The sequence below is a fragment of the Symphodus melops genome (genome assembly GCF_947650265.1).
Source record: "Symphodus melops genome assembly, chromosome: 6".
Lineage (NCBI taxonomy): Eukaryota > Metazoa > Chordata > Actinopteri > Labriformes > Labridae > Symphodus > Symphodus melops.
Genome location: NC_136696.1, coordinates 20,283,858 through 20,307,449, shown reverse-complemented (window position 1 = coordinate 20,307,449; position 23,592 = coordinate 20,283,858). Strand labels below are relative to the sequence as shown.

Sequence of the window (23,592 nt, the reverse complement as noted above, 5' to 3'; positions counted from 1 at the left end):
CGATCTTTATTTAAACCGTGTGCTTATTAAATGGAAGAATGAAAATATTTGACCTGCATCAAAATAAAAGTAAATTCAGAACTTAAATACATTTTAAATTCTTTAATTACGTTTGAACACAAAGAAAACTCTCCTCTCTATGCCACAGTTTTAAGTCAACCCTTTCAAATTATTCTGAATTTGGTAACATCGAATAATCCATACAAGCTCTTTTAAGCCCCCTTCCTCCTAAAAAATCTCTGTAGATCTTTTCAGTCCATAAACAACTAAAGTTAGCTTCAACCACAAATACAATCTACCTCATGGAAACATTAATTGTATTTAATAAGCCAACAAAAGAATGTACCTTTGTTATAGAAAAAGAATTTTGGTCTGTATAGACTATCACCACTAATTTATTAATGCTGGATTTTTGTCAAAATGAAAACAACATGGCAACAGCATTTTTACAGTGAAAATCTTTATTAAGTGTCATATATCCTTAAAGGAATCTCTTAAATTGCTAAGTTAATCTCCTCTGTATTTTAAACTGTTTTGTATCTATAGAATATTTATTTACACGTGAATATATTCACAGATGAGGCCGGGACAAGCCTTTTTGATCCAGAACAACAGCTTCCCTCCTCAGTCACACTGATCATTATAGATACCACGTCATGATTCTACCCTGTATGTCCCAACAAAACAAAGGGAGAAAGGAAGTCAAAGAAATAAACACAGAGACAGACTGATTTATGTACATAATTGTGTGTGAGGCTGGCATATCTGTTCTCTATAGCCCGGCAAACTAATGCAGGCAACACATTCAAACCCTCACATATGTGCAGATACTCACACACTCACACCCACACACATACTGTAGCACATTCACACAGCAGCTACGAGTCCTGCAGCACACAGTCCTAATAGCCCCCATCACAGTGTAGATAGATACCACAGACTATAAAATATTTATTTATTCTCAAACTGAAGCGCTGTGCAAAGTTAGCTAGCAGGCCGTTGAATGGATTTAGTTAAAACTCCTAAAACATCTTTAATATTCACTGTACATACTTTGTAATACAAGTTCTGTCCTCTTTTGGGTGATAATATTCTTATAAAACAGTGTTAAATATATTTTTACTTGTAAAGTAAAGGAGCAAACAGAGAGTATGGGCAAAGAAGAAACTAAGACTTTCTTTTCATTGTCAGACGTTACGTATGAAACACAATAGATTTACATTAACCTGATATTATCTGAAAATGAGCAGTTTCTTCTTTTCACAAATAAAACATACATAACACACATTCTGACGGTGGAACACACAGCTAAGTGTTAACATAGTTTAATATTTGTAATTACAGAGTTTTTGATGACATTTTTTGTCTGAATGTATTGAATGTGTAGGTTATGTATTTTAGAGTTGTGTTTGTGCATCTGAGTGCGCTTGAATATGTTTGTTTGTGTGTGTGTATGTGTGTTTGTGTGCTTGTACTGCAAGTGTACAATGTCATCCCTGTGCCCTATCAGGTAGGTAGTGGGTATTGGGTCATCCATATTCTTGATAACAGTCTCTGCCCCTGTTATAGTGTATGCCATGTAGTGCAAGGGGGAGCTCTGAAGATGCGGGGGGGGGGGGATAAAAGTGCATTGCGTTCTGTCAAAGTGCTGGAGATGATAAAGCAACTGCAAGCAAGTATGCTGGACTTGAAGGGAAGGTTACGCTCAGGTTTTTTGGGAGATGTCAAAGGCAGGCTGGCTGGTTCCATAGTATTCTTCTTCTTCTTCACAGGCATAAATGCCTCCCTTCTCTTTGCTCATGTTGAAAGACAGGTACTTAATGACAACGGACACATAGGGTTTAGGAACCTGAAGAAGAAGAAAAAAGAGCCAACATGTATTTGTGCAAGAATGCAATATTCAGGAATAGGTCATGCACTTTAGTATTTCCATATGATACTATGTTGTACTTTGAACTCTTAGTACCTCACCACAAGTCAAAGGTAAATACTGAACACAAATACATATTTTCTTTTCGTTTATGTTTTTACATAACACATGACCTGTTTATGGAGTACAAATAAAAAAAACTAGTTCATTCACAGAATTAAAGGTTTGTGAATCCCTTTTATCCAATACCTCAGGTACAGTAAGGCAAGGTAACTTTATAGGTTCCCGTAGGTAGATTTGGTTTAAAGTGAGTGGGTCTGCCTCCTTTTATACCAGAACAGGACAACACATGATAAAGTGACAATAGTGCTCAATATTAAATAGATTTCTTGCTGAGAGGATCTCACTAAAGGATCAAATGCAGCGTCCCTCTCTTTTACTGTTATACTGCAGATGGCAGTCAAATATTAAAGACCATTATGCAAGGCCTTCATAATGCTCCTCTTCTATTCAACATGTTTATCATTTAAAATGAATCTCTTGTCCTCACCTAAAGATTTGGTTAGGCGTTGCCTCCCTCTGCAAAAACAAGAACACAGAGAAAAATGTGAAAACAACACAACGATTTTCAAGGTCATGCTATTAATAGACTCCTGTGTTCACACATTGCCAAACACAAGCATCCTTCAAAAAGGCTGGTTGTGTGGCAAGATCACCAGTAGATGGCACCAGAGATGAGCAAAATATTAAATGTCTACGGAGCTGGAATGAATTATTCATAAATGATACATTCTCAGCGCCCTGAACTGAGCAAAGGCATATCATCAGACTGCACAATGAGGCTGTTCATTGACCAGTGATGCTGCTGATAATACCATTCAAGTTTGCTCTTTTTATGACATTGTCCATCCATTGATCTTTTAGCTTGTCCTTTTATCTCATATCTGCTAATCGGAGGTCATCAGAGTTGTGTTGAAAATACTCTGTAGAGGAGAGCTAGCTATAATGACAGATAGTTAAAGGTAGCATCATGGTGTTAACAATCTTTTTTTCTTTACATAAAGTGGAATTCCTTTGGAGCCTGATGCATTTAAAATGTAAGATTACCCCGGTAGTTATTTTCTCTCCTTCATTCTCAGCCATTCTTTCAGGCGTTGTTTAATGGGTCATCTATGCTTGTCTGGTTCTATTACCAACTATAAGGCATGGACACAGTTTTTCCATTTCCCAGTGGGAAACATGCATGAATCCCAACCCTTTAATGGTAAATCACAGTAGACCTGTAGCAGTGATGCACTATTTCTTATGCATGGGCTTTTCCATGACTAAAACATCACATTCTCTAAATGTTTATGACAGGATTATACTTTTCAGTCGTCCTTGGACCTTGCCATTGTAGAGGGGGTGGGGTTGAAATATCATTGAATGGCTGCTTCCAGCTGATGAAACTGCACCTGACCAAAAGGCTCCTTAAGAGGTACATCAGGCCCCAAAATAACATCTAACCTTTACGACAATCTGCATTTAATCTCGTTTAGAAATCAAATTCTCCCAGTTACCAAATATAGTCTGAAGCAGTTGTTATGGTTGTGTGCACATTTATCTGAACCTTCCGAAATTAATTTGTTTTGTGTTTTTTGGAGCCTGCATCAAAAGCTCATTACGTCAGCAACTCTGCTTTAGGCCCTCTGAAAGTGATCCTTTCATGAATTCAGCTCATTTAATGTGTTTGCCAGACCAGTGAATGTTTTATCACAACCCTAATGAGTGTACACTTTCTATTTTTAGTCTGGCTTAAAGTGGTAATAAAAAAAGAGGCTGTTTTTAAAGGAAGCAATGAGTATTCTCATTCTTTTTAAGTGTACAAGTGTATGCATCTTTCCATCAAGTAATGTGCACAATGCAGTGGCGGGGCAACCGTCACAACTCAACAAAAAAAAGGATTTTATAAGAAAAAAGAAAAGAAAACCCAAAAGGAATCATTTAATGGGCTGCTCTGACCCAGGCTTTAACTTCCAGTTCAACGTACACGAGGAGAGTACATTTCCCAAAACAGATCAATGAAATAAAACATTTATCAGACTCGATGGCACAGTCTCACCCTTGCTCTCAGCAAGCAGTTCTTCTGTCATCAGTCCGTCCTGTCGGTTTCCCAGGACGAAGGCCAGGAAAGACAGGATGAGAGCGTCCAGAATACCCATAATCGCCAAGATGTAGGCCCAACGGACTGAGCATGCTCCCAGGCTGTATTTGTCCGTCTGCTCACCGCAAAACCGCCTCACCTCTTCGCTGTCCCAACCATCAGGATAGATCATACAGCCCAGCACCAGACACACACCTAGAGAAAGACAGAAAGAAGGACAAGAGTGTTGTTCAAATTAAGTGGGAACATGGACGACCAATAATGATCTGGGGAAGAGTGTAGTGTTGCAAAGGAGGTCAGGGATAATGAGAATTGAGGGGGGGGAAATGGGAGATAAAGAAGAGGAATGATAGAGCTTAAGTCTCTTGTTGCTATTTTATTAAATCTGTCAAATTCATTTTAATTTCTGTCCTTATAGGCAGGGAGGAAATGTAAAGACACAATGAGGGGCAAGAGTGAGACGCAACAGTGTGATAACAACTTTGACAACATGACATGTCCCAAAAAACATTGTATTTCCTCCCATTCACATACTTTGCTTGTTTCGAAACTCTCTTCCTCTTAGATTTTAAATAATGTCATTACCAGTTCCCGCTCGGGGGTTATATCCCCCTCATCTTCACGTTGGATCTCTCTCATCTTCAGTTTAAAAGAGATTCTTCTCTGAGGTGATGCTTCGGCAAAAAAAGCACAAGCTAAACCAAAGCCCATTTCTTCCCTCTCTTTGGATTTCAACAAAGCACTCCTCATCCTCAGCTTTTGCTCCAGGGAGAACATTTCCTCTCATCTTCAATTTGGATGAAGTTCTGCTCGGAGTTAGTACTGTAGCAGAGTGGCGTTGGAAAAAGAAGCTGACTGCACATTAATCCGGAGAGCATTGCACATTAATAATAAAACATTCTCCCCACTTATTTATTCCCAAAACACTTGCTTGCAATGTTTCTTCCCTGAGTGCTATTTGTTTGTGTGTTGTAGGTTTATTTCGCAGTGCATGCATGCAATCTACATTTTTATGGTCTTGTGAGCTGCTTTAAATAACATACACATATCATTTGAGCGATATTTTTCTTATTTCAGTTTGCATAAACAGGCTGCCCATATGGGCGACGCACTGCAGTTTGTTCCAGAAGTGCTGCAGTAGATGTGTAAAAGTGCTGGAGACATCAGACATCAGAGAGGTTTCAGTAAGAGGAAGTGAGAGAGAGGAAGATTACAGAGCAATATCTGCTGCAGACAAACCACATACCTCACCGTGCAAAGCATCATGAAGACTCCCTCCCACCCCATGGCTCTTACTGTCATAACAAATTCATGTTCACACAGAGGTTGAAAGAGCAAGGACTCGTATGCTTATTCAGACGGATGGAGGAGCACTGCAATGGAATTTTCTACTGCAAATGTTTTAACGCTTTTGGTAAAATAAAATATTCTTTTAAATTCTTTTTTTTTTAGATATGTGACTAATAATAATGTTTTTGTACATTACTGTAATTACAGATTTTATGAATGACCATATCTTGTATCAAATGTTTTTTGAAGCTAACACCTTTGAGTAAAGATCCGGTTTCTTTTCACTCAGCCGAGACTCATCTTGGCCCTGACAGGTTGTGATACGGCCTCACAAGATCCTGTGCCACCAGAGCGCTTTATGCACTAGAGCAGCACAGTCTGTCAAATGTCCTCTTGTACATGATTCAGCTCCTGAGTGAGTGCCACTGAGGGCTTGACAAACATTGTGATGAGTGAGGGAGAGCAGACAGTGAACAGGTCCACTTTTACCTGAATCAGGTTGTCTGCCTCTTCACCGCTTTCTTACTTTTCTTCTGTTGTCAAACTTCGTGACAAATAAACAAACACAGTGGTTTACTTTGGAGTGCTGTTGAATCAAACCTTTGCTTTAAAATGGAACAGGGAAAATATCCCTGTTTCTATTTATGGAAATGCACGGTTTTTGAAAAACAGACGAGGCTAAGCAACGGTTGTGACAACCTAACGAGGTTTTCAGTAGAAAGAAGAAGACCATCCGCCAGAAAAAATTAAAAGTGGCTTCATATTGGATCGTTTTTTTAGACTGATGTTGTTTTGGTTTTATAGAGCCTATTTTTAGCTTTAGGTCACATTTGGTAGGTCTGGATTGACTCTAAATGAGGACTAGATGTATTGTGGGTTTTTTTTTAAAACCCTCTGCACAGCACCTTCACCATGCAGAGGAGCATGTTCAGTGACAGACTGCTGTCATATTGGACAATCACCTTACCTTAGCACTAGTCACTATAATGGAAAATCCCCTTCATCGTGCCATGTTTCCCCCTGTTGTTTTGGACACTTGATGCTAACTTTGCTCCTTTAATATTCGGGCACTTTAATGACTTAATCTGCATTTTAATTGTCTGCATTGACTGTTCAATGTCTGTTCTCACACCACTGGCACTACCTCCACTGTACATAAATAATCAACACAAACTTCTAGAAGGTCAGCACTTTGTTTCTGAGGTTCTTAAACTGTCTCTTTTGAATAGCAAATATGTCTTCTCTCCTGCACAGGTTATGTACATTTCTTGAGACCAGTATAAGTCTATTTTTAATTGCACAGGTTTAATTTGTAATGTTTATTCTTAGTCATATCGGGGGCTCTAACTCTTGTTTCGGGCTTAGTATATACAGAAGGGAGGGGGGACAGCAGTTGTTTATTGTAACTAATTAAAACTAATCGTATTAAACCAGATGAGAAATGAGGCAGCTTGTAAGTAATTTTGTTAAATCATGTATTTTTTCCAAAGAAGTATCAGACATAACATTATGGCTACCCGCCAATATTCTGCAGGTCCCCTTTTTATCAACATACTGCCCTGACCTCTCATTGCACTGTGTCCCGCTCAGTGATAGAGTCCCGCTACTTCGTCTGTGTTATGAGCGTGTATGAACAGGGTTAGTTACTTCTGATACCACCAGTGTGTGAATGGGTAGGTGTGACCTGCTGTAAAAAAGCGCTTTGAGTAGTCAGAACACTAGAAAAGCGCTATATAAGCTCAAATCTCTTTACCATCAGAACCAGCATTAACATTTTCAACAATTTGAGCTCCATTGGTTTTTCCCGATTCGACTACATGGGCTCTCCCTGGTTGCAGGTTCAATGGTGATCGATCATGCTGTAGGGATAAGCTACTTCTGTTTGACTTGGTGTTACCACAGCAAACCTCGTAATCAGGATAGACACATAATGATGCATATAGAACATTAAATACGGTTACTCCTTGTTTAAAAAAAACAACTTACAAACAAATTTTGAGCTCAAGCCTCAAAATGGACTTCACAGACTAATTGATGACATCACATTGGTTACATCCACTTAAATCAGTGCTTTAAACTTTCCATAACTGTATTTTTTATTTTGATAAGTTAAAATTGTATTTTCATGCAATACCATGACAATGAGTCATTTGGGTCATCACTAACTCTAGAGGTAAATAGTGGTGCATTTGCATAGTTATTCCCCTTTATAGACTGATGGACAGACTCTTTAAAGAAAGTTATTTCAAGATTTTCTGCTGAGAACAGCGACCTGCTGTGTGTGGCTCAAAACTAAACTTTGAACAGTTGAGTTTGTAAAATGTATATGAAATTGAACAATATAACACTTTTTACAAATATAATATGACAATAAAACAGGCCTCTTCATTGGCTCTTTTAGGGAGCTGCTTGACATGGAGCTAAAACGATGAAGTCATCAGTCATCTGTCATGTTATCTGGTGACCTAAGGGTGAAGCTGTTCGCACATCCTCTGGGTGCCCCTGCATTTGGGAATTTGGGAAATGGGCAATCATGAATAGATCTGCACTGCCATCAATAGCATTTTCACTTTGGAACAAACAAGAATGGCTCAGCATGGATGCTGTGTGTAACATGGAGGTTTATGTAATAGCATTCACTTCACAAAGGGAGTGACACGGAAGACCAAATAACATTTTCCACCCATTTCTCTTCACTCACCCTCATGATGCATTTACTATGAAGGGAAAAAAAGCTCTTCCACATCCTTCTGGGTGTCTCCTGCATGCCTTTGGCTGAATTCAGAGGCATCATGAATATTACATAGAGCTTCGGGTGGAGAGAGAGAGGGAGACTGAGGATGCTGGAAAAAGACGAATAAATGAGGTGTACTGTACACCAACAAAAGCTGATATTATCAGGGGAGGGGAACCAAAAGAGAACAAGAAATACAAGAGCAGTATAATATCTGTCACAGTTATTACTGAAATATCTACCCCAAAGCCTGCTGCTGCACTTGTTTTTTTCTCTGAGGAATGCACCAGCAAGGATTAAACCGACAGAGGGTGCCACATATGCCTCTCCTGTTTCCAGAAACAGCTTGTGGTTTGAGGAGTCCCCTCCATGCACAGTAACAGTAAGCCTGGTGACAACTAATCCATAACCACACAACATCACAATTCAACAGGCCCATCACTGCATCCCCTTACATAATGAGGATCTTAATCCAAATTCACTGAGTACAGTCAGTGTGTGCCCATGTTAGTAAGAGCAAAGAAGGGTTCACACGGTGCATGAAGTCCGACTGTTAAACATCTCGTGAACCTTTTTTGGATCATTCTACAAATTAATTACATTAAGTATACATTTTAGAATTATTATTCTAGTCATTGATCAGCTCACTCATCGCCGCAATATAATCCCATTTAATCTTCTGACCTTCTAATTTTAATTTGACTGACTGTGTTTTTCTGTTCAAAATCAATATGAATTAAAAATTGAGGTCTATGAAGATATGATTGACTTCTTTCATTTTCTCTTAAATTTTATCCCTTAAGTTCAGCTATATTGTGAATTTATAGGCAGTAGGAGAACAATTCAAAAGGTTAATATACTAATTATCTATTGCTGATGTAGTCAGATCAAAGTACTTGTTCATGAATTTTTCAATGACTACAACTCCTTTTATACCAAGAGTGGAGGCCGCTATTAACTGATAAGTCAGGACAATTAGGTCACATGCTTCTAAAATTATATGAAATATGCGTTCAGCGTGAAGTTATAATTTGACAAAAAAAAGTACTTCAATGACCTTGTAGCTGCTTAAGAGTGCATAAAGGTGTGTTAAAAAGGATTTACAAACATATGATATAGTCCTTAAAAATCCCTCACACTGCATCGGAGCAGAACCTCCTGCTGCAGTAACAACTGCTCATCTCCTCTGAAAGTCGGCTACAGAAATAGCAGCACACCTGACAGAATGCAGCTGTCAGTCGGAGCAGAGACGAAATATTAACTGACGGCATTATCCGACCCTCTCAGCTTTGCCCTTCTCTCTGTCTCTCTCCGGCTGTCTCCGAAAAGACGGGTGTGGGGTGGGGAGACAGGCACAACGGGAGGACAGACGGGATTCTGAGGCAGGGATATAAACATAGAGAGACAAAGCAGAGGTGCTGAGAGACAGAGCTCATGTGGCCGCCAGCGAGTACCCAGCGCCACGCTTACGTCATGAGCCCTGGCTACCATATGCTGGAGCCCCTGGGCGGAGCTATTCTCAGTAGTTACTCGTTTCAGTCTTTTTCTCAAACAGACACACCTCTCTGCTCTCCATCTCTGCAAACACTGGCATACTAGGACTAAAATGGGCTGACAAAAGCTTGTTGGCTAACAGAGGTTTATGTAAGAGGCTCTAGGTAGGGGATTCTGGGGCAGATAGTACCATCATGACGGCATGATGGCAGAAGATTGGTCAGAAGAAAGCTTGTTTCACTAAAGAGACAACGTAATTCCATCAACACAAACAGCATTTGCCACATATAATCCCTTGTGTCATGTAAACTGCAGGTGACTGCAGGTCCAACCTGTCCTCTGAGGAAGCACTGTGATTGGATTTCTGCACCTTGTTTGCGTATAAAGAAAATTAAATCACACATGTTAAGCACTGCATTAAAGGACTACAGGCTTTTTTGACATTTTACTGTGTTTCAGTATCTTGGCATGTCATTGATTGCTCTGGGTGGCAGGTGGAAGTACATAGTCATGTATTTTCCTGCTCTTTTCATCACGTATACATCACAAGCACATCCAAGCTGCCGTGAAAATGGATTCATATTTCTCATCTCCCAGTGTCCTTTTTGCGTCCCATTTTTTCCTCTCCTCATTTAAACAGCTTTAACAGGCTGATTTATACATACACACATCCCACACTGCTTCATGCATCCAGCAACACCACACACACAAACACATGCGCACAGACATGTACACTGAAAGACTGCACCTCTTTGTGTAGAATATGCACAGTAGCTTAAGTGCTAAACATCATTAGTCACTTCTCATTGTGACACATCTTAGTGCTGATGAATAAAAGGTTGTGTTTACTGAACTGTCAGTCTCTCTGTACAGAAGCCCACAGCAGGCAAAGTGGCATTTAAGGTGAAAGCTAAAATGCAGCGCAGATGCTTTGACTGTTTATCACTGTGGGGCTTCTAATGAATATGCATAGGTAAGTTTGCTTTAATGTAACAGCTAATCTCACACTCCCACAGGTGAAATAGTGACCTGAATGTGGGAAAAGTCCCATTTATTCATTTCAAAGGGTTCCTTCTCCAGCCTTTATCTTACAAAATGCAGCACAGGAAAAGGGAGAGATAGAAAAAGACAGTAACATTATTACTCGCATCCAAATGGAACAAAACACCAGTGTGATTGTTTTTCATTGGTTGATAATGTGATCTACTGCCCCTGAAGACATGCTACGTCTTTGATGCTTGTTGTCTACGGTGCTGTTCTCAACGTAAAGCTCCGGGCAGAGTGAGATTGTTGCAAGTGCTGAGACACTGTGTGACAGTGTGGCTGGATGCTCGGATGACTCACATTGCTGAGATTGGAGAAAAGCAGGCACGTCCAAACACCACATTGTGGGAAAAGAGGTAGGAGTGAAATAATAGCCCAAAGTTTCAAGGCCCCTAACGGATTCTGTAGGTTTGAATCGTTTGACAACAGAGTACAGTATTTTTGCAGACTTTTTTACACTGGCCGTTGGGTTTTTTCTGCAAACACTTGGATAAACTGGCACTAATAGTTTCCAAAAAATGCAGCTTGCTCAGAGGCATGCGTCATAGTACCATTCAGTGATTCAGTGTTTTATATTAAATGGGCTGAAAAATACAAAATTATCTAATGAAATATGTTTGTCACTGGATAAATCTAAGTGAATCTTAATTTAGAATAAGAACAACATATTTACTTGAACTGCTGAGGAGCTTTGTATGTTTACTATTTCTGTCACCCCACTGTATGTTTGTTTACATTTGGCTCGAATATTGTTTACCTTTATGCAATGGTGGTAAAGTGTTCCTGTTTCCTAAATGGCAACTTTTATACAAGCAAATTGGGCAGCGTTATAGAGGAAGAACTTTAGGGGTTTTTTTTGTCAAAAACTTAGCAAAACAAGCGCCATTAACAGCTTTGTGTGAATGACACACTCATGTTTGTGGATGCCTTGTATGTTCATATCGGTAATAAGATAATCTTGATTGGTAGTATTGATTATCTTTATTTACCCAACATGGTTGGGTTATAAATTATTACACCATCTTCTCAAGTGAATCTGTGAGGAAATATGTTGTATTTGCTCTTGCAGAAGGGAATGTTGCTACTCCCTCAACCAAGCTGGCTACTGATATATCACAAGCCTCCATCCTGCGTCACCATACTGTACCACACCTGACCATGCCGTTCCCCTCAGCATTATAAAAGCCTGCCCTTAGGCCTGTGACTCCCTCTTTCCCGACCAACATAAAACAGGCAAGCCAGGAAGAAAAATGACAATCACAATGTGAGTTTCATTGACCTTCAACCTCTTTTAATTCCTGTTAAGTAAATATGACATTGATGGTTTTCAATTGAACACATTGTTTTGTATTTACTTCGACAGATTGTATTTATATATGCTTGTATATATATTTTGTACATAGACACATTTTTTTCACATCCAGATTAACAAATAATTTATATTATTTATATATTATAGCAATTTATAAACCATACAATGCCATTAAGTATTTGAAATGCTCTGAAATCCTGTGTTGGAATGTGTATGTAAACATCAAAGCTTTTGCTTGTTATGGAGGGAAACTCTGGACAACCTTTTCAAGTCTTTGTTAAACAAACTGGATCCCAGGTCACATTATGTAAAAAGTGTTAGCCACCTTTACATTCAAGGTAAAACGGTATGCTATTCTTTGTAGCATCTCTGCTTTACCCCCTTTAAGAAAACCAGATGGAAATCAAAAACTAGAATCCAGAATAATTTGTGTCAGTAAATAGGTCAAGCCATGCTGGTCTAGTATTTTCAAGGATTGCACATGATTATTTGTCACAATCCAAATGGATTTTAGTTCCTAATTTGACAGTGAAAGTCTAAACTCTTTCATCTCGCTCTGCTGCCAAGGGAGCCTGTCATCATGGTTTGATCCTCACATTTGCATGCTCACTCTCTGTAGGCTCACAAGTTATTCTGGTGTTCGTACATTTGCATTTTGCAGTGTTATCTATGGGCTCTGCAATTTGAGCTCTAGATGTTGTCATCAGAAATCCATGCTGGCCTCTATAATTACACAGATGTCCCCCTTACATGTCTAATCAGTTAATTCTGCTTAAATCTGTGATCTGTATGGAGTTAAATCAGGGTATAGAATTATACTAATTAATCCTGTCTTTCCAATGGCCAGTCCAGACTTGAATGAAGTTGGAGCATTCATGCCAGACAATTAATGAGAAAATTAATACTTGTTTCAGCCTCAAAGATGAGCAAAAAAGAGAACCAAGGATAGCTAAAGACTATTACAATGGCATACCATACCTGAATCTAGATAAAAGGGGCAATTAAACAAGTGTTATCTATTGGAACCAAGTAGGGTGTAAACATATGCTGCCACTTTAGTCTGTTTCATGATCCAAGGAGTCCTTAAGGTTTTCGAGGTCAAAAAACAATGAAGGGAAATGATTGTAAATGTAGGCCAGCATTGAATTCATCATGTCATTAAATGTCAGTTTATGTGGCTATGAGAGTATAATAATGATTGAGTTCGAGTTGAAGTTTCTCACAGCTTAGACAAGAGAGTTAGACAGCATTTTGGGCACATTCAAACCAGTTTTTTTTAAAAATATTTCCAAAGTGTCAAAGACTAAGTGGAAAGTAGAGCGTGAGAAACTTTAAAAACTGATTCCAAGTATTTCCCCTGGAAAAGGAGGAACATGCATCTTGAGATGAGCTGTCTACGCTCCAAATCTATTTCTGCCTCAGTTGCTGGCAAAACTTGGTGATGGCTACAGGGGAGTAAAAAGCTTCCAGGCATCCTCTGTCTCTCACTCTGTCAACATCTTCAGCAATTTTCTGCACCATGAGTACATAATGCCCGCAGCTTAACTACCAACTCAATTCAAAGGATGAGATGAGCAAGAAATGGCTTGTTTCAACAAAACATTTTTAATCTGTGCCAGGACAAGAATTGAAAAAAAAAATCTTGCATCACTGCAAATAATCTCTCCACTTGTACATACCATTTATCCCTGTAGGTAGGCTACATGTATAAATACTGGATTATGAGTTAGCTAGGCCTGCTTATCAGTTACAGGCAGTAATATGCGATTGGAAACAAAGAGCTCTACATTTATAAACCTGTATTAGTTGGCAAACTGACTAAATAACTGTTGCACTGTAACTGTAAATATTTAACAATTACTATAACCTCAGATACTGTGAACAAATAACATTCTTATTTATACGTCTCGTCATCTATCTATCCATCGATTCATCTAACTTAGAAACAATAATTTCTACATTAAATCTTTATTAGTTGGCAATCTTAAATTACTTTTGTCAGATACATAATTTCAGCAACCTAAAAAAGTGATTTAAAATATAAACTTAATGAAACATACTTATTGTCCAAGCAAACCATCCTTTAAAACAGTTCTCCTCTAAACAATGAAGTGGGTGTTACAAAAGAGAGCAAGCTGTGAATGTTTCAGCTAAAATGGAGCGTACAGATGCAAGGACATGGTGTGCTCTAAAATCATCAAGTGATGATACTCCAGTGATACAAAGTTGACACAGGAGTATATATAATAGAAAAAGTAGCACTTCAAGTTAAAACCGACATGGAGGTGCAGAGGGTAAGAGTTAAAAGGGGAAAAATGGAGGGAGGAGAGCTGTATAAACCGCAGTGAGTGGAGCAGTTGTGAGTCGGGCGGGGTAAAGGGCTTATGTAACAGGTTTAGATGATGCTTGTACCTCCACAGAGGATAAAGATTGGCAAGGGCAATGAGGATCAATACAGCCTTTTGAATTCTCTGTAGAAATTCTGAATAGGCCATCCGTCCAGAGATGGTGGAGGCAAACAGCCACAGTTTAGGCAGGGCATGGCGTCTCTGTGGACAGTCACATAAGGAGTTTTTACCTGGGACAGGCTGAGAGGGGCCGCAGCAGAGCACTGAACCATGATGCCAAAAACAACATTTAACACGAAAACGTGAAAATTTGGTCAAGTAAAATTTAAGATATTGTGAATTCTCCCTCTGGCAACCATTTTAGCACAATATTGCTTCAGGGCAAAAGTCTAGTGCAAACTACTGCAGAGAAATTAAGGAAGAAATTAATGTTTTGTTCTTTAAAGTTTTGCAAATGCCGTTTTCAAAACATAATAAAGCTCAAAATCAATTTTTAAAAAAGGAGATTTATACAATAAGATTTTCATTTAGATTAAATTATACAAAAAACATAAAAATGATGGTATAAATGAAAATAAAATTGTTCTAACAAAGGAAAGTACAAAATCAAACGTACCAAGCTATTTAGTAATAATAATACATAGGTTATACCCCATACGTGAACTGATATCATTACTGTTCCTGTGTCCTAGAAAGTTCTTTTCATGTGTCACACAGTCCCAGCTGTCCCTCCCCGTCCTAAATTACCAGCCATCACCGCCAAGCCTTTGGACTGAGCCAGGCAACTCCTGATATCACAGGGATTAACTTTGGTAAATCTATAGTCCTGCAGGGGCTACAGGGACACAGAACACATGGAGGCATGAGGATTACTTTGCTGGCATTCATTATTTGTATTCCACAGATCTACACCCAAACTGACTAGGTGGGTGCTAATTAATCAGCACAGATTTTTTTGGTTTGAAGTAAAAAAAAAAAAAAAAAAAGTAGTTTCTCAGATTAAACAAGACCCTCTACATCAAGAAATGAGAATTTAAAAATACAATTTAAAGGAAACAGCATCTGTAGCTATTCATATCAACTGACCATGAAATGTAATTAATTGAAAAAACCTATGCATATCTATGCAAATTACTATGGATTGTCAATACAATATGTGTGACAGTGTATGTGTGTAGACATCCAACGTCCTCCTCTTCTGCTGTCCAGTCAGCAATATGCTAGTGGATGGTTCAGATTATCTGTTTAGACGACAGAAAACTTGTGAGAGCCACAGCAAGGAGTCTGAACTCTGGAGATCATCCCCATCTGTGTATCTTGTTGCAAGTACTGCATTAGTGTATCCACTTTATCTGATACAAAAAAAGTTGTTGGTCAGAACATTCAGGTCGATCTGCCCTGAAAAGACCCGCTGAGAAAACAGATCGGCTCTGCAATTATCCTGAACCAGCTGTCATCATTTCTCTTTCCCTCTTCACCCCCACTGACATGTACCAACAGATAACCAGTGTAGATATCAGCCAAAGATCTCATAGGCCTATTCAAGGACCAGAGATTAAATCGGCAGAGAATTCTGCTTCTTTAATCTCTCAAAAGTAATTAAATTTACATTCTCTGTGTAAAGGGAAACATTTGTTTTAAAGATATTAGCACTGGTGCAGCTTCCTGTAATAATAGCAGACAGTCCTCATGCGTGTTTTTCTCTAGCTGGGTTACACAATTCTTCCCCACTGGGCATCTAACTTGATGTGCTGCAGAGAGACATTGCTTCTCTCTTTGCACGTATAGCTGCAGCAACATGACTGACTGGATACATCAGACTGTTTCTAACATGATGATGATAACTGGCAGGCTTTAAACTAGCACAGACTGCTGTCAAATAACAAAATGCCCAAGGTAAGAACAAGCTCCTATCATAGACGGCAGTTCAGACATCTCGCTATCCATATTTAACACTCACATTACATTTACAGCCCAAATATGGTTTTGTAAAGACACAATAACCATAAAAAAAACATAATCGGAGAGGTTTCATAAAATGGTGGAGATTGGGGATGATGCAGAGACAATTTCCTTCACTGCATTGCTTGTTTTTTTCCACAATATTTCAAAGTCAAACCAAATGAAGTGAACTTAACTATGAATTAAAGTTTCTCTTGCTCTATTGACTTAACTCTTAAAAGAAACACAATCTACAGTATGTGCTGATGTGCGAAAAAAGGCCCTGTTTTGTGCCTGACTTCAATGCAGCATTCAGTAAAGATACAAAATGTCAAAAAGGAATAAATGATCAAAAAACTTGAGCAAGTCAAAGATAAAACACGTGTTTAACATTTAAGACATGTTTAGTTTGAAGCTTCAGGAAGATGCATGTGGCAAGACGTTAACGATTATTCAGGGACAGGAAAGTTTGATGCCTTTGCAATCATGCAAAGGATTGCACTGAATGTTACCATGTGCAGTGCAGGCTGCACACATAAGACAAACACAAGAAGCACAGCAGGCAAAAAGCAACAGAGTGAACCTCAGTCAAGCTCTATTATGCTTGTAAAAACCTGCTAGGTATCCAGACTAAAGGGCTCATTTGCAGCATTGATAGTCAAGGGCATGAAGCACACAGGTCTGTATCTGCTGCAGTGAAATGTATACAACTCCGTGATGGCTGCTTGCACACAGAACTCCAACACTTTCCACCTTTGCATTCAACTAGGCTTTAATGCTCCCTTCAGAACAAACCTCTCAATGGAGCTAATGGAGCATGAGAGTGAGAGCCAGCCAGCGAGAAACACTGATAATGATACATTGAGGGAAAGACAGAGGTCACCCACAGGAATGGGTGAGTCTTCTCTGAACTCCTCTGTTGTCTTTCCACATTGTGTTTCTTTTGTCCATCTTAACGAGGCATATTTCTCTCTCATATGTTATTTCCAGGTGTTTCCTCTCATTATTCTTATCTCTGGTCCCCACTTATCTTCACCCTCTCACTTCCATCTTTATCTGTATCTCATTGAGGTTGTATTTGTAGCTGCAGCAACCTCATATACGCACTGTGCTATATGCATACTTTTGTACTGTATATGTACAATCATACATATTCAGTACAAAAATATTCATATAAATGAAGAGAAGCAAACAAGATCCGCACACCAAGAAACATTTGAAGGATATAATACCGTAAGTGACGTCTGGAGCCAACATGACTCAGGCTTTGTTTGATTTTTCAATGAAATTAAGATTAATCAACAGCTAAGGCAGTGAGACTTCTATTGTAAGAGATAATGTAAGAAACACTATGTCAACTATTAATAGATGGCTAAAATAGGCAGGGTAATACACTCTATGTGTTGGGCGAGGCATGTTTCCCAACTTTTGCACAAAGTGATGGCATATATTATGGTTTTCGGGGCCTCACTAAGATAAGCTGAGCAAATGAAATGCATTTAAAGTGAATATAAGTACTTCAAGAAAGACACCAAGTTTTTTTAATCAAATATTTGACGTTGCTATTTTTCCATGGTGCACAGCTGTTATATTACATTAAATAATCAAAGTCTTAGAACCAGCAACTTAACACCAAACAGAGTATAAAAGGAACTCAGCCTTGATTTGGTATTTTTATATCCATGCTATTCCTCGCACAGATAAGTCAAAATAGCTTAAGTTAAAATGGTAATTTCCCCAAAAGATACCCCCTTTTCATAATGTGAATTCTGGCAGCATCTTGACCAACTCCATGAATCTGATGTGATTTATTATTAAATGCACAATCCCCCAATAAAATAAAAAAAACGAGAGGTGTGTTTATTACAACATACTGCCAGATGGCATCAGAACAGAAATTATGGTCAGTTTTGGATCATGCTGCCCTCAGATGCTCACTCCAAGCGTAGCTCATTAGACAAATTGGAAGAAGTCATGCAAATGCTGCAGAAAGTAAAAGCTTGTGCACAACGTGAAATAGTCATCCCCTGAGGCATCAACTACCAAAGACATCAAAGAATAAGCCGAGGATGTCTCAGGGTGCAACATTGTTATTCGGCTTTTCGTATTAATTTTAAAGTCAATCTTATCTTTCCTAATTATTTTGGGGGAAAACAACAAGCAGCCCAAACCAACAGAGCACACCAAATGAAAAAATAAACAAAAGATGAAGACAACAAAAAAGAAATCAGGTCCCTTCAAAAATGCATCCCCTTTGAAAACATTCCAGTCAGAATCTTTCCAAATAGGTCACCGTCAGATAGCTTATTTGGTCTGCCGACTTTACCAAGCTTATGTCTTGCTTATTCACAGGTATGACTCATATGTTTTGTGAGAGGGAACGGTCTCATCGTAGAAAGAAAAGGCTCAAGCTGACATGGCGAGTAGGTAGACAGGTTGTAAAACAGTGCAGTAATTATCTCTGACCTCAAAGACTTCTTAGTTAATTGGCGTGCAGACCCCTGAAGAACAGCAGTTACAGAACATGAAAGATGGAGAGAGAAATGGACGGCACATTTTGTGCTTCCCAGAACACGTTAATGAAGAGAAAAGAAGGGAGAAAAGAGGAGGAGTGTTTAAGAAAAAAAGCAAAGTGGAGATACAATGAGGTCAAAATGAAGAAGAGAAATGGTTTGAGATGCGCAGAGAGGTGAAATTGTATGCAGGTATAGCGGAAAAATCAATAAAATATAGGAAGCTTGGGCATTATGTTTGTTGCTGTGTCCAGTTCAGCGGAAAAAAAGCACGCACTTACATCTGCCTGACATAGACTTGAGCAGATGCGCATACAGAAATAGCTCTCGAGAGGAAAGTAGAAGGATACAAGTCCATCTAGGGCAAGATGGAGGCCTTCTGCACTCTACTTTGTTTTGCTGAGGTAGACATTTACAGAAATCTAATGTGTCCTGGTGGTTTTGCTTTCTCGTCAGACATTCAGTCCTTTTACCTGAGCTTCACAGAAAACTAAAAGCTATTCCTGGAAATGGCAGGAATTATGTGTATGCTCTGACTGACTGCTTCCCTCCTGAGGTGGCCTGTGCAATGGAGAATGAATTTGCAGTATGTTGTTTAGTGTTTAATCACAACCTTCTGATCTATAGGGAGTTGTGAAAGATACTGCAAGAGTGCACATTATATCACCTAAATAACTTAAACGCAGCCAACACTGGTTTGACCTTGATAATGAGTCAGCACGCAAAATAGTTAAATAACGGGTGGGACTGGGATATGCTGTTTTTTTTCATTCTGTATAAACCTGCAACAGAGACAGAAAACAAGCTAAAGAAAAAGATCAAATGAAACATTATAATGAGAAAACAACAAAGACCACATGGTTGATGCTGAGGCAGAGAGCGGTGCTTTGAATACGGACTGTGTCATTCATGTCCGTACAGCAGGGATGAGCGACAACAAGCTAAGGTTGACCCATCGTGCCAATGAGATGTGGCTTTGTTGCAGCAAAACCTATTTCAAGAAGGAAAATAGAAAAAGCAAAAACATCGAAATAAGGATAATGTTTTCTCGCTCACTTGTTCTCAGTCTCTTATACACACAAACAACCCGTCTGGCCAACAGTTTTTCCCTGTTAAATTGATGGTTTGCAGCTTCCTATTCAAACATTAGCTGACAGTAAGGGGCCCATTACAGATGCCAGTGGGCCACCTGTCCTCCACAGAGCTAGTAAGCGAAGGCAGCATGAGTGTAACCTTCAACTAGGCATGATGAAGTTTGACAGTGCTAAGCAGCCAGGCTTGCTCATTAGGCCTCCGTGTGTCAGCTCTCTATGGTCAGGGTCTCTCCTCTTGGCTTTCTCTTTCATCTCCTAGCAGAGGCACAAAGCCCCGGCGGTCTCCTCATTAGACAGGCCTGTTGCATTAATGCAGCCCAACATAACACACAGAGCTGGAGTTGTTCCAAAATAAAATCCCACCTCATTTGCCTTGCTTGAAAATATGAAGCTGGTTGTGATGGTTAGGGGTGCAGCTGAGCGGACTTATGTTTGGCAGCCCCTGGATGATGAAGGCCTCACACTAGATGAAATGAGCCTAAAGAAACAGTGACAAAATTCTGCCCGCAGCTGGAGAACTGACCTCTATGAGATTTAAATCCACCTCAACTCTCCCAAACAAACACACCTGGTGGCAGAAAGACAGTTTTTATTGTATTTGGCTTCATCTCGGTAACAGCTTTATCATATGAGTAAATGTATACATCATGTTGTGTTGTTATGAAAACAATCCAACATTTGATCATTTATCATTTGTTACCAGTTCTGATGTTTATGTAATTTATGTTTCTGCATTATATGACACCAGGGCATTATCTTGGTCAAAAAGGAAAAGAGCTACATGCTTCTCAGAGGTTGCACTGCTTATGTATCATGCTGATGCATTTGGAGAAATGATTTTGATCAGCAACACAGATGCATTGTGATCAATCGATTTGCTGCTATAGGCCTAGACTATACCGGGGGAACTTGGACCTTGAATTCTTATCTCTCTCTCTCTGCATTCATATCATATTACTGCATGTCACTATCTGTAAATACCAGTTACTGACCACTCCTTTTTCGGGGAGCTCCTGAGTTCTCTTAGGTTCCTCTGGACTGTTGGTGAGGATGGCCTGCCCTAACAACCCCCCTATCCTCCTTCTTCCTGCATCTTATCCTATCTCCCCCTATCCCATTTCCGAGCCCAGCACAGTTTGGCAGATGGCTGTTCCGTCATGAGCCCGGATTTGTTGAAGCTTTCTGCCTGTTAAAGAGAAGTTTTTTGTTGTTGTTGTTTTTTGCCACACTATGGCAGATAAAGCTGGGCCATTTTAATAGCGCAATAAGTAAGGTCTTTACCTGCTTTTTGTAACATAACAATGAGCATGTTCTTTTTACCTGCACTTTTGAAATATTAATAGAAAGAGGATTTATTTGTGATGTATTCAATGTATTTTTATGTTTGGCTGCTTGTTGTCTGTCTGAAACTCTGTTCTTGTGTTGCTGCTTGTTCTGTCCAGGACACTTGAAAAAAAGATTTTTAATCTCAATAAGTTTCTCTTCCTGGTTAAATAAATGTTAAATTAAAAAAAGAGCAAGGTCATGTAGCTGCTTTTTGTAAAGTGTATTGAGAAAACACTTGTTATGAATTGGTGCAATACAAATAAAGATTGATTGATTGATGATTGGTTGTCATAAGAATTACATTGGTTGGTATGTAAAGCACCCATGATTTTACTTTGAGGAGACTATATCTTAACCTCCTGTAAATACTGTCCTTTTTCTCCACCAGAATTCAAACATAGATTAAGAAATGTAAAGGCTCCCACCAAACTTATTCATTAAGAACAACCCTTAACTCAAGCTAACTGCTGATACAAAGCAGTTCTCCAATACTGGTTCTCAGTTTTTAGCTCGATGGGACTACACCTGTAACTTGTGGTGACCATCATCTCCTCCTTCTCCATTCAGCACCATGGACAGCACTGCCTGTTTAGGAGTGTTGGCTGACATCTACAGGACAATATGGGATTATCTGCAATTTTGCTGCTCCCATTAAAAATATAATTTAATCTAATGAACTGTTCATTCAGATTCAAATAAATCCAAGTGGTTGGTATTTTAAGGGATTTCAAAAAAGCGAGGCCTGTAGAGACTCTACAGGAAGAAACTAGAGCCCAGAGACACTAACTCTATAAGATTTTGTCAAAATATGTTTAGGAAAAAAAAAATGTTTTGCATGGAAAATTATTTAGTGTAGCTCGTGAGTAAATGAACGTGGTTACGTGTGTGCTCTCCGTATTTATCAGTAATGCAAACTATCTTCAAAACCTCCTTTTTTAAAGTCTCTGTCCCCTCCACTGCAGGGGGGAACTTAAGGGTGCTTACCTGATGCAGCTTGCATCCAGCCACAGATCTTGTACACGGTTGAGGTGCTGAGGAGGAAGAAGAGACTGAAGCAGGCGATACAGGTAACGACCAGCATCATGGACATTCCAATGAAGAAGGAGGCGGCCTTGAACGCAGTGGAGGGGATAGCTGCGAACTCAGTGAAGCTGCCGTGGCAGGCCACCTCTCTGGAGTGTCCGTCTCCGATGCAGAAGTGAAAGAGGCCGAAGTAGCCGACCTGCGGCGTATCCATGCCATCACCAATCCAATAGGGCTGTGAGAAGATAATCACATTCACGATACCGAACAGGATAGTGAAGATGGCCCACAAGAGTCCGATGGAACGGGAGTTGCGGACGTAATTGGTCTGGTACAATTTCGCAGCTTCTGCAGACGGTAGCATTGATGCGGCAGATCCAGGTATCATTTTATGCAAACCCGAAGACTAAAATAAGGTAGCGATCGGCACGAACACAAAGCGAGGACTGAACATTTAAGACAGAAAACCGATCTTTACAGAATCATCCCCAAAACAATGAGAACAAGCGGAGTATGTACGCCTGTGCAACTGCAACACAGTAACATCTGTCAGAGGCGATCAACTCATGACGTTGCAGGCTGAAAGCAGGCGCTTGAAGCAGAGAGCTTGAACCCTGGATATGGCTCACAACTCTAATAACTCAATGACTACAGCAGCAGATACCGGTTCCCTCCCACTTGCTTGTGTAGCCGTCAAACGTGCACATCGCTGTCGTACCGTGTCGCTCAAAAACCTCCTACAACCTCCCAGAAAAAGATGTATGATCACACTATAGCCTCCTTAGAACGCGCGCATCAACCCGAGGACAAATAACAGCAGACACGATGTTGCCACACGACAGGGTCTCATATGCCTATATTAACATTTGAGTAATCTACTTGCAAATTGACAAAGCCTACAACAATAAGCGTTCAGAAGACACGACGCTGGGATTGGTAAGCGTTGAACCTCTTCTCCGGTTTGTGACAGCTGCTGCCGGTGATGCTGCTGACTGGAGTCAGTGAGGGCGGGACACAGACGGCAGACGCAGAAGTAGCCCGTGATGTCTGTGCTGTGCATACACCCCTTCCGGATGACGCTGCGTCAACATCTATGGTCAACATTTATTGAAATAACACTCTGTATCATCACGATCGCAAATGTTTCAAGTACGATAATAAAAAAGGCTACATGCAATAAAATCAGGCTGCTTTAGATTTTATGGCAGGATAACGATCTATCCCATCCTTATCGTCTGTTTACTGCGCGAGGGATGCAGCCAACACTGCTCGCTACCAAGACATTATGTAACACTTCATGAGACTATACACGCGACAACACAGGCTCAATTGTAGTCTCCATAGCAAGCAACAAATAACCGAATAGGGAAGGATAGATAATGGTCAGTGTGGGTCAGTTTTAATGCTCTTATGTAAAAAAACCCCCAACTGTAATATTGCTCTATTCCTACCTAATTAAG

At 39.6% G+C, this 23,592-nt stretch overlaps 1 protein-coding gene across 1 annotated transcript; it reads right to left on the bottom strand.

Annotated features, from left to right (window-relative positions):
• Positions 1–393: 393 nt before the first annotated feature.
• LOC306824947 (LHFPL tetraspan subfamily member 3 protein-like) lies at positions 394–23,377 on the bottom strand. Its single transcript, XM_079345372.1, has 4 exons — positions 22,094–23,377; positions 3,972–4,208; positions 2,421–2,449; positions 394–1,849 (listed from the first exon to the last, which is right to left on the bottom strand). The coding sequence occupies exons 1-3, from the start codon at positions 22,518–22,520 to the stop codon at positions 2,433–2,435; spliced, it is 681 nt and encodes a 226-aa protein (XP_079201498.1). The 5' UTR covers positions 22,521–23,377; the 3' UTR covers positions 394–1,849; positions 2,421–2,432.
• Positions 23,378–23,592: the final 215 nt, after the last annotated feature.

Excerpts from the sequence above, each read along its gene's own strand:
- LOC306824947 (XM_079345372.1), bottom strand. The coding sequence starts at position 22,520 with ATGATACCTGGATCTGCCGCATCAATGCTACCGTCTGCAGAAGCTGCG. Across the intron at positions 4,209-22,093 it reads CTGGATGCAAGCTGCATCAG|GTGTGTGTCTGGTGCTGGGC; the intron begins GTAAGCACCCTT and ends GTCTTTCTCTAG.